This window comes from Bos grunniens, chromosome 8 (genome assembly GCF_055505025.1).
Source record: "Bos grunniens cultivar Pamir isolate PY7600 chromosome 8, Bosgru_T2T1.0, whole genome shotgun sequence".
In the NCBI taxonomy this organism is placed as follows: Eukaryota; Metazoa; Chordata; class Mammalia; order Artiodactyla; family Bovidae; genus Bos; species Bos grunniens.
Genome location: NC_141172.1, coordinates 28,059,743 through 28,071,844, shown reverse-complemented (window position 1 = coordinate 28,071,844; position 12,102 = coordinate 28,059,743). Strand labels below are relative to the sequence as shown.

Here is a 12,102-nt window from a genome sequence, read left to right as displayed (position 1 = left end):
TTCTGTGAATACCAGCATTCTGAGAGACTCCTTCCTGAAGCAATCTGATCACCGTGTGCTGTCATTCATTAACAGCACGGAAATAGCCAACTGTCATCATCAAAGTCTTTTACGGGCATGCTGTAAATATTAAAGGAGCATGTTAATATTATATCATGTGCAGCAATAGCTGATGCTATTTTTATGGAGGCAATATTAGAGAGTGTGCAGAAGTATCAAACTCCAACTCCCACCATCTCTGTTTCTTACAGCTCTCCTGAAGCCTGACGCGGGGCCACAATGTCAAGCAGCTTTAATCACAGCAAAGAATCATTCAACTGATCATTTCCACGGAAGCTGATCTTATGCCTTAAACTAGGTATGTAGTTAATGATTGTAGATGCCTTTCTCTACACTCATCACCCGACTTCTACTGTAAACATGAAGGCAGGAGGATTTTCTTTGAAGTTTCCAAGGGCCAGAGAGAACATTTCTCCTTCCTTCTAGCTCAGGCCAGCATGTGGGAGTGTACCCTAGGCATCATATGACTGGCTTCTTTTAGGCCTTGTGTCAAGTGGAATGGGCCTTCTGGCCAGACATTACGTTTATATGTGCTCAGTTGTATCTGATCTTTTGCAACCCCATGGACTGTAGCTCACCAGGCTCCTCTGACCTTGGAATTTTCCAGGCAAGAACACTGAAGTGGGTTGCCATTTACTGCTCCAGAGGATCTCTGTCCTGATTTGTGAAATCTACTCAGAGCAAACTCAAGACTTATTGGGGCTGTCTCATAAGTCCCCCTTGCTCCCCTGAGATCTCCTCCCTGAGCCTATCATAAAGTCTGAAATTTCCAGCTCTGTACTTGAGAGAGAGAGAGAGCAAGATCCAGACGGTGACTGTTAAACTGCAAATAACTCGATGACATTTTGGAAATATTGTTAATTTTCTTAGGGGTGATAATGATATTATTGTCCTTAATTGTGTAGGAAAATAACCTCATTCTTGGGCGATGCATATTGGAGAATTAGGGTGAAACGTCATGATACCTGCAATTTACTTTCGAATGGGCCTACAGTATAAAAATATGTAGTGAACACACATCTACACACATTCACACAAATGGAAAGGAAAGATAAAGTCAATATGGCAAACATAACAGTCGCTTCAACTGAAGTGGAGGCTGTGGACGTGTTCTGGGATCTTATTTTTTTCAACTATTTTGTATGTTTGAAAAATCTTCATGATAAAGAAGTGGAAAAAATTTAGATGCCAGAACATATTCCAAACCCAGTGAATCAGATGCCTTGGGTGTGAAACCAAAAAAAAAAGCCTTGCTTGTGAGCACCTGATGTAGTTTGAGGCACGATAAAACATGAGAGTTAATGAATTATAGCGTTAAATGCTGATAGAGGAGTACGTGTAATAGGTATATTAGAAAAAGAGGCAATGATTTGGGGGAGAAAGAAAATTCAATTGAACACCTCTATTTCCTCTGGGCAAAAACTGCAGTTTAGCTAACTGAGCAAGGGTACTGCTATTCATAAGCTGCCTGAAAATGAAATTTGAGGAACTTAGAGTTTTGGAGAACAACAAAACTGGAGGATCAAGAAGGACTTAGAGAACAGCATGATGTTCTAATTCAAGAAGGACTGAGAGAACAGCATGATGTTCTAATTCAAGAACAGACCTGAGCAAGTGTTCAGAGTTCCTGTGACCAGAATTCTGCAGTAGCTCCCACCTACTCATTATCTGCCCTGGTGGAAAGATCACCAGCAGAGCTTTAAAAATATATTGACAATGCCTGATATCCCCAACGCCTACCTCTAATTATTGGAACAGAATTTCTGTATTTTAAATGCTCATGGACCATTCTAACACACAGCCAAGGTGAAGGAGTAGTTACCTGTACATGAAATCTGAACTCTCTAGTTGGTAAATTCGGTATCCTCAAGGGCAGGAAGCTGTCATAGCCATCTTGGTACCACAGTGGGTCAGCTCAGTGCCTGATGTTTAATTCATTCTGAATAGATGTTAACTGGATGAGCTACACAGATGAATGCACATGAATTAGGAGCCCTGGGCAACTGTAGACAATTTGAATATCCTAGAATCAAGGTGAGAGAGGGAAGGGAGCTCAAGGGTGAAGCAGAAAGGAGGAAAAGTAGACACCAAAGAAAATTCCACCTGCTTTGAACTATTTTCCTTAGAGCTATGCCTGGACTCATAGTCACCTTTGCAAATGGCCAGGGGAATTAGGCTTCCCAGGTGGCACTAGTGGTAAAGGCCTCGCCTGCCAATGTAGGACACATAAGAGAAATGGGTTCAATCCCTGGGTCAGGAAGATCCCCTTGTGGAGAGCATGGTAACCCACTCCAGTATTCTTGCCTGGAGAATCCCATGGACAGAGGAGCCTGGAGGGCTACAGTCCATAGGGTTGCACAGAGTTGGACATGACTGAAGTGACTTAGCATAGCCACGGCCATAGCGCAGGGGAATGAAGAGCATAAAACCTCTTTTTTCAATCTCTGCACATGGAGGAGGCCCTTCAGTGATAGTTTCACCCTGTATTCTCATGGTCCTGAGACGCTCCAGGACATTATTTTTTTTAATGTTCAAAGATTACTAAATCCAATGGATCCCAGGGCCGTTGATGGAGGCATCCTTTTAGTGTTTTATTTGAACAGCTGTAAGAGGTAAAATCTGTGCATCCATTTAAATTTTTACCTATTTCTTGTCTAGGGTTTAGGCAGGATGCAGGTTCCCTTGATTACTGGAACTGTGACATAAAGAGTCATGTACTGGAAACTCTTATTCCTGGGATATTGAACATAAATAGGCGTGTTTCCCTTAGCTGGTAGACAAGAGGAAATTGTGACCATTTCCTTGAGAAACATTAACCCAAGTCCACACCCAGAGATGGGTCACTGGTTGTTTCTTTTGGAGGAAAGGACGAGGAATGAAACGAAAACGGAGGGAGCAGGGCAATAAAATGAATATCTGAGCTCTCTCCCGGAAACGTGGGTGGATAAACTAGGGCCTGGCTTTGGAAAACTCGTATTACAGGAAAGTCCATTCCTTTGCTTAAGGTATGATTACTCACCCATTTCACCATTGCCAGCTCCTGAAAGTGAACATTAAACAAGGTGAAGAGGACCCACTGATGTATATTTAAAACCCCTCCTCTGTTCTTGAAATGGAAACTTGACTTTCTTGAGATTCGCTCGGAAGAGGTTTGTGAACATGATTTCTAAGTTTTCTTCCAGCTCTTCTGGCCTCCATGCTTTCTCTCCATTCCAACTGACCGGCTCCACTGTTAAAATTTTTGGCTCATGGAAATCTTGTAGAAGCTCAGGAAAATTCTAGATGATCTCCCCTGAAGTGTGTCCATAACCACAACAATTATGCACATTTTGGGGGGTCATGAGGCCCTCTGAATCTACTTTGTAAATTGACATCATCTAATCTGCTCAGAAATATTCAAAAACTCCCCACAGTCTATCAAATACATTTTTAAGACTTGTTGGCTGCCATTCCAAGTTCCCCACCCTATGTACCCCACAGACCTTTTTTCAAGAGTAGTTCCCAAAATTCGTTCACTTATCTTTACAAGTATTGAGTTTTTATTCCTTACAAAATATTAAAATTATACATTGTAGGCGTATGTGTATGTTCCTGAATATATACAAATATATAAAAATCTCAAAATATGTAAATATATAATACTATTATATAAGAAATAAAAAGAAATATATCTAATAATATTTTAAAATAATGTAATATATAAAACTTTAGAAATGGGAGACTAACAAAGATGTATAATATACAGGACTTGCTCACTATTATTGCTTTATAATTTGCATATATTATCTCTGCTACTATATTATAAGCTACAAGGTGGGAGGAAATGTGTTTTATCTATGTTTGCTTATCTGAGGGTCCTCAGAATAATGTCATGTACAGCATAAATTATCAGTGAAAATTCAGAGAACACATAACATTCTTAATTAAGAATCAAACTGACAGGTTAAGGAGACTATACACACCAAAAAAATAAATTATCAAAGCTAAGTTAACCACTCCCTGTAGGGAATACTTAATGTCCTACTTCCTAACAGAGATAAAATAGTATAGAAAAAACGCCTCTAAAAACTGTTGTAAAAACAAGCTAGAATCCTCTATGGAGAAAGGAGTAACCATGGAGCAATTTATATACAATATCATGTTTGTAGTAATTAAAAACTCAGCTTTATTGTCACACTTTCACAGGTTATTCAGTCTAACATAATTAACCTCTGGCACACTTGCCTATTTTATTTTTTATCACTTATAACCATCTGATATTTTTCCATTTCAGTTGATTAATGAATTGATTGATTTTCAAGTTGCTTGTCTCCCTGCAGTAGAATATGAACTCTATAGGACCAGGGACCTTGTCTGACTTCTTTCCTTGCTGTGGACACAGCTATAGACTTACAGCTCTATCGTGCACAGAACTGGTGGACAAATACATACTTGCTGAGTAAAGGAACATATACACAAAAATAGTATGCATTATTTATGGATGTGTATGTACCTTTACAAAAATCTAAAAGGTATTGGAAGTGTAAACAAGACTGGGGGTGGGGTAAGTATTGAGTGCTCAGGGACTTGGGGGATACATCAGCAGGGTAGTTAGAGAAGATGTATATGTGAAGTGGTTCATACTTTTAAGAAAATAGACAAGAAGCACAAGACGACAAAATGTTAACTATTCTGGTAGTGGGAAATTGCGGGTCTGTTGTATTGCTTTTTGCACTTTTCTATGTCCTTTAAATGTCTCAAAACAATTTTTTTTTAAGTCTGAATATGAAAATAAATAAATAAAAGTCTGAATAGAAAAGAGTGAATTTATCCTAGCTTTATAGGATCCAAAGCTCTCTGATGTGCTGTTACCTAAACCTGATCATCACAGTAATTCTGAAGTAATTATTACCAGCCTTATTTTATACAGGAGGAAAACGAGACCAAAATTGAGGAAGGGGGCTTGCCATGACCACCTCTTAAGTCAAGGCAATGCTTGGCTGAAAACCTGACCTACGGATGACTTCTCTTTCAAGAGATAACATCACTGTCCTTCAAACATGAGGGCTAGACCAGAGGTAAAAAGAAATTAGCTTTGAGAGCTATAGGGAAGAGACCTAGAGGAGTTAAGTCTAAATTGACAAACAGCAAATAGGCAAACATTTCAATATAAATAGAAAATACGCCTCACATTATCTTAGTCAAGTTGCTTAAAATTTTTAGGCTTAATTTCCTCTCCTACAAAATAGGGTATTTACATACCTCATCTGATTCTTGTTAGCATTGTACTATTTATGTATTTACACATGACTTAAATTATACAATTTATGTAAAAGACTCAGGACAGTATCTGGCACTTAATAGATTGTTCAATATTGGTGTGTTTCCTCTGTTTCTTGTGCTGCCGTGTATTATGTCAAACAGTTAGACTGCCTTTTTTGTAAATAAAAATCATTGAATGTGGGCAATTTCGTGAGTTTCATACTGCTACTCTTTGAATGTGACCTCTGCTACAACCATCAACTAGCTCATCTTGAATTCACACATGAAGAAAGGGCAGAGCAGAATTTGAATAAAGCTGATGATTGTTTGGGGCTTGGGCTGGAGAGTCTATTTGCAAGGGTAGATAAAAGGGATTTGCAAGTGTGTGAGGAGGAGAAAGATAGTCAATTGGCAGAGATGGGTTTACATAATCAGGGTGAGGCAATGGCAAACTAGACAGCTGCTCAATAGCTTTTGGCACCAAAATATATTGACCAGCTGGGATATCATTAATGCTTAACAGTTTTATCCTTATGACCATATCTTGGCCAATTAGGTTGTCTTTGACCACAGAAGGGTATAATATATTCTAATATAAATGTTGCATGTATATCTCTGTAGCATGTATTCTATTGTGTTGATGTGTTGTAGAGTATACACTAAATATAAATGCATTTGTTTCTTCAGAACACCAGGTTAGATGGTGTGACTAAAGAGGAATAGAATTAAAATAGACATTAATTTCTTTTTTAGAAAAATAATTATTATTCCAGGATATACATTCTTGGGTACACTGAAAGTAAAAGGATTCAAATAATATCATTTTTAAGATTAATTTTTAAAGTATGATTTTAGAAAAAGAAATATGGTTAAGGAAAGTCAGTTTTGCATGCTTTTCATACAAATAAATACACACAGGAGAAATGACTGACAGGCAGTGATTGAAGGACCTTAACAGAAAGCGGTTTGCAGTGTTAAAAGAAACACTTGGACCAGTGTCATTAACCTATGAAGCCATTTCAGAAATACTCTTACTAGATAATCTCCCAATAGTGCCTTTAAATTATGGGAGAGGTAAAACAAATAAGGGCAAAATATAAGACAAATGAATGCTATAATATTTCCCAGAATGCATCATACATGAAAATTTAATACATTAAAATATTTGGAATCTTTTCATAATTTGCAACTGTGGCATTTACAAAATAAAATTTGTAACAGAGTTTTTTTATGCAGTAGCACAAACACAGTCATATGAACACAGAACCATTACTAAACTACCTAAACCAAAATGCATGAGGAAAAGGATTTCACCTGTAAATTGTTTTTTAAATTTAAATCATTTGTGGTTTATTTGACATCTACAGAAATTCCTTGGTTATTTGCATCAACATCTCTGGATTAACCTTTAAACCTGATACTGATCATATATTTTCCTTCCCCATAATTTAGGCACTAGTTTGTTTACTGATAATTGATTGTTCCTTATCCGTATGTAAACCACTAAAAGTAATATCTGTGTTCCTTCTTCAAAGCTAGAGACCTGACATTAAGAATTTTATATGGGAAGTATAAAAAGTAATGAGGCAACCAAACTTCAAACTCCTTCTACCTATGGACCTACTTAATCATCTGATAAAAGTCAAATAAAACGTGGCCTGAGAGCCAAGACAGCTACAAGGATCAGGAATCTTCTCTACAAATACCACATAGATATGTATGCATACATGCATACATATGTTGCTCAGTTGCCCAGTTGTGCCCAACTCTTTGCAACCCCATGGACTGCAGCCTCCCTGTCCCTGACCATCTGCTGGAGTTTGCCCAAGTTCATGCCTGTTGCATTGGTGATACCATCCAGCCATCTCATCCTCTGATGCCCTTTTTTCCTTCTGCCCTCAATCTTCTCCAGCTTTCCCAAGGCTAACTGAATTCTGCCAAGAGAAAGCACTGGTCATAGCAAATACCCCTTTTCAACAACACAAGAGATGACTTTGCACATGGACATTACCAAATGGTCAATACCAAAATCAAATTGATTACATTCTTTGTTGCTGAAGATGAAGAAACTGTAAACAATCAGCAAAAACAAGACCTGGAGCTGACTGTGGCTCAGATGCATATATATATATATATATTTGCTGATGCTTTGACAAGCTATTAAAGAAACCCATTTTATGGTCTAGTTTATTTCTTTTCCATCTTCAGATGGAGGGCTCTTACCAAAACTTGTAGACAATAGATCATGTAATAATAGTAGCAGAAAGGACCTTAGCAATCGTCTAGTTCAAGTCCCTTCTTTATAGATGAAAAACTTGGGGAAAAAGCTTCTGCAGCTCATTAACATGCTATACCCAATTAGTGGCAGAGTTGAGACTAGATCCCAAATGTGCACTGATGAATGGATAAATAAATATGACCTCTAACTCATTTTCACAACTATTTTGTAAACCATCTTTCTCTTAAAATATTATATACCCACTTAACATTTCAGACTGAGTAATCAGTAATTTTCCTGATAATAGTAAAGTAGCTTTTCTTTTTTTTTATGTTGAAAATCCTGGGATAAAGGGATCTTGGACATGAAATTCTGCCCGAAAGCCAGCCTGTGCGGGGTAGCCATGCTGATGCTCTGTCTTCACCATGCACTGACATTCCTCCACCAGCATCACCACCTTGATCACCATGGCCAGGTTGGTGCAGTTGAGCTGTAAGTGCCTCGTGGTGAACTTGGCAGGCAGGCAGTGGGAGCAGAATGTGTGGGGGTGCTGCGCAGCTTCAGGAAAAGGAAGAGACCCACATTTTCCAAAGCAGAGGTTGTTCTGTACAACCACTTTCTCACAGTCTTCATGGGTGATAGTCTAAAAGGCAAACACATCTCCATTAAATTATCTTGAGTCATTTCTTTAACATACATGATACAGAAGCTCTAGACTATTAAGTCTGAGGATGTTAGTTGCTGAGTCATGTCCGACTCTGTAACCCCACGGACTGTATGTAGCCCACCAGTCTCCTCTGTCCATGGAATTCTCCAGGCAAAATTCTGGAGTGAGTTGCTATTCCTTTCTCCAGGAGATCTTCCCGATCCAGGGAGTGAACTTGGTTCTCCTCTATTACAGGCAGATTCTTTATCATCTGAGCCACCATGGAGGCCCTCCCAAGCCTGAGGATAACTTAGACTAAAATTTAAAAATCTTTCCAATGTTGGATACATTTTAAATATCCAAGTGATGGTATCTTAAGAGCATAGAGCTACCTCAACTAAATTTCTTTTATTGGGTAAATTAATAAATTAACCTGTAGGAAATACCTAAGGTAATATGGAAAATGTTTACACTTGAATGCCAAACTCTAAGTTTGATGTTACTGGTCTGAAAAATTCTAATGGCTCGCTTCTTGTCAATAATGTGTCTTACCCTTCTACTCTTCACAGTGCATTGTGCATAATAAATTCTCAATACATATTTGTTCAAAAGCTCACAGATCAGAACATCAAGAGTTTAATCTGTCCTATTTTGCAGTGTTTATAGTACATTCAAATTTATTAAAGTTGCATGGAGTAAAGTTGCAGCACCTACACCTCTAAATCATGTTGCGTGACATCATCTCTGCCTCTCCCGTAACCCCAGACACCTAGCTTTATGTGCCCTTCAAAATATATGAGCCAAACACCTTACTCTTAATTTGATTAGCAATAGAATTCAAAATAAGAGTTCAAAGGAAATTTGATTGCCCGGTTCTTAGGAGCAATTTTCTAATTATACATGGGCCAACAAAGCAGTCATTATTATTTGATCATTGACTTGTCATTGCTACGTATCCTTGCCTTTTCAGAATATTTAACTGCCTTGCACAGTCAATTACCTTATAATACTGCCTGCTTAATTGGGTAGCTTTACTGGACTGTAAAATTTTACTCTGCCCTGCATTGCTTTTGGTTCAGTATCTCTGTGTTTAAGGACCTGATGCAATTTCTCAATTTTAATCTAACATTTGGAGTGTGGGCTTTGCCAGACCAACTGGAGGAAGCAGATAGTAGAATGCTCCCTGGTCTTAATAGTGTGGAATCAATCATCCTAACCACAAATCAGCCAACACAACATGAACTGGAAGACAGGCATTTCTAAGGGGAGGAAATGTGATTTCACATCAAGATTACTTTTTGAAAGCTTATGAGAAAATCTGTTGTATTAAATCATTTTTGCTATGGTAATGCTAGAAATAATCTGGCAACTTCTGTCTAACAACCTGGACATAGTTGATAGACCTATGAAGTATCTGGGTGTGAAATACAGGGATTAAGACCATCATACATGCAAGTATGGGGAGGAGTCCAATGTATCCCACTTATCTGCAGATGGAACCCACTTGCTCATCCATGTCTAATAGAGTGTAGAGATGCAGCTAGGGAGAAGTTCTGGTGATCACTCTAAGTTCCCAGTTTCGTAACTGGAGGGACAGTCAATTAATTCTCCAGATAGACCACACCAGTTTAAAAACAAATAAATAAAACAAACAAAAAAAAAGGCTCTGTGTGATCAATATGAATGATTACTAACATTAGCAGTACCATCATACCATCTTTGCAGCATTTCCAAGGTTAGAAAGAAATTTAGGGAATATGAGCATACTTTGCCAAATCCCATGATGAAGGTCCAGGGACCAAATCTGGAAATTAGGTGAGACTCAGACTCCTGGCACACTCGTCCCCTGCTTTTCACCCATCCCAGCTGTCCACTCCCTCCTGAAAATCTGGATCCCCGCCCCCACCCAGAACAAATACCTGGCTGAAGGGCACTGTCCTACAGGTCTCCTGATGCACTTCATGGCTTTTGATAGGCAGGATGATCCCCTGAGAAGCTGGACTCATTCTGAACATGAAGTGGTGCCAGAATTTCTTGGCTTCTTCCCGGAGAGGAGATTTCTCCATCGGCATCCTACCCTTGGGCTGAGTGAGGCCCCAAGTCCCAGGGAAGATCTGCTCACTGACCAAGCCCTGGGATGCGTGCAGCTCTCTCTCAGGCTTCTTCCAGAATCTCCCAAACCTGGACAGCATCTTTTCTCTCTGCCTCTGGCCCTCCTCTGCAGGGCTGGCACCTATCAGGTGTGGCACGGCCACAAACAGATCTGGCTTCTCCTCTGCTTCCTCCTGAGTGCCCATGGAGAGCTCTCTGCGATTCCTTTCTAGGAGCATGAGAGAGATAGAACTCTGCCTCTGGCGACCATCCCCGTGCTGTACAGCCTCCCCTAGAGGCAGGAGCACCAGCAGCTGAAGGAAGAGAACATGCATGCTGTCGGGGCCCGCTTCTTGAAGATTCACAGACTGTGAGGCCCATAAAGAGGTTCACTCCCTGCAGGACTGTGACCGGGGAGGTGCTATATATGGATACCTGCCTTGTGGGATGGGAAGGCAGGTGGTCAGTAGCCAGGCAGAGTAAACACATCTCTTGTTTGCTTGAATTATGGAGTGCTAATAGTGTTCTGTCTTCATTTTGGTTTTGTGTATTTTAGAAGGCTCCACTGAAAGCCAGGGACCCAGGGGGTAATTAGCTGACACTTTATCGTCTGAGATTTAAGGAGCAGTAGTAGTGAAAACAACACGTCTTTGCCTGGATTTCCCATCACTGTTATTAGGGCGAGAGTAAGCTAACATCTGTGGTGCATCTGCTTTGTGCTGAGATAGAACTGACATGTTTTTAAGAGAGAGTTCGGTTGCTCAGTCGTGTCCAACTCTTTGTGACCCCATGGACTGCAGCGTGCCAGGCTTCCCTTTCCATCACCAAAACTCCCGAAGCTGCTCAAACTCATGTCCATCAAGTCAGTGATACCATCCAGCCAACTCACCCTCTGTCGTCCCCTTCTCCTCCTTCTCCTCTTCAAGAGAGAAGTGTATCAGGTAAAAATTAATGTATACGTTTAACCAAAGTTCAGGCTATTAGGCTACACACACACACACACACAGGAGCAGCCAAAGAAATATATAAAAGTTGTAAGAAAGAGAAAGGAAGAAATAGAGGAATGTTACGTTCATTGAGAAAAGGACGCTCCTATTACTGAGATATAGTTGGGGTTGTTGATTTTTGCATGGTAACAGTAAAGGGAGTATAGTCTCCTTTTCCACACATGGAAACTCACAATCCCCAAGTAATCCCCTCACCTTAAGAATCAAATACTTGGTGCTAAATTTCACAACTGGTTAATCATCAGATAAACTTTTTCAATTGTTCACACAAATCTCTCAACAGGATTCTAAGTAATAGACTGACAGCTCATTAGCCCTCGGTTAGGAGGGGGAAATGTCTTTCCCTCTAGCCACCCTACTGACATTTTTTTTTTTCTGAAAACAAAGAGCCAGACTTGAAAACGTGGATTCTATGAACCAGGTTTGATAGCTCTGGGGCGTGAAGCTGGCTGGCCCACATCATTTTCTTTATTCTGCAATAATTGATGACCAGGTTAAATAAAGATGGAGGCAAACATGAGTATTCAGGGATCAAAGGAAAATTTGTTAGATGACTATCATTTTAAAACATTATAAACCGACAAAGGTGTAAGAAAGAAACATTTCCACAAAAAAGAACCTCAGAATTTAGTTCCATCAGCCCTCTACAATATTTGAACAGTATTTCCATTGGGAATCAACCTAACACCTGTTTGCCTTTCTCCCCTTTTAATTCAATCATCATATTTCTTGCTTTCAGTAACATACATAATCCTGGAACATAACCCCTTTTTTTTCAGTAATGATTAATCATTTTTTTCTAAGAAGTGACCCATTGGAATATTTTTTCCAGAACTACT

At 39.4% G+C, this 12,102-nt stretch overlaps 1 protein-coding gene across 1 annotated transcript; it reads right to left on the bottom strand.

The window, feature by feature from the left end:
• Nucleotides 1–4,201: 4,201 nt before the first annotated feature.
• Nucleotides 4,202–10,713, bottom strand: CER1 (cerberus 1, DAN family BMP antagonist). The gene is made up of 2 exons (XM_086415072.1): nt 10,085–10,713; nt 4,202–8,162 (listed from the first exon to the last, which is right to left on the bottom strand). Exons 1-2 carry the CDS (start codon nt 10,589–10,591, stop codon nt 7,848–7,850), a joined length of 822 nt encoding a protein of 273 aa, XP_086271198.1. The 5' UTR covers nt 10,592–10,713; the 3' UTR covers nt 4,202–7,847.
• Between the last annotated feature and the right edge of the window lie 1,389 nt (nt 10,714–12,102).

Excerpts from the sequence above, each read along its gene's own strand:
- CER1 (XM_086415072.1), bottom strand. The coding sequence starts at position 10,591 with ATGCATGTTCTCTTCCTTCAGCTGCTGGTGCTCCTGCCTCTAGGGGAG. Across the intron at positions 8,163-10,084 it reads GGACAGTGCCCTTCAGCCAG|ACTATCACCCATGAAGACTG; the intron begins GTATTTGTTCTG and ends TTTGCCTTTTAG.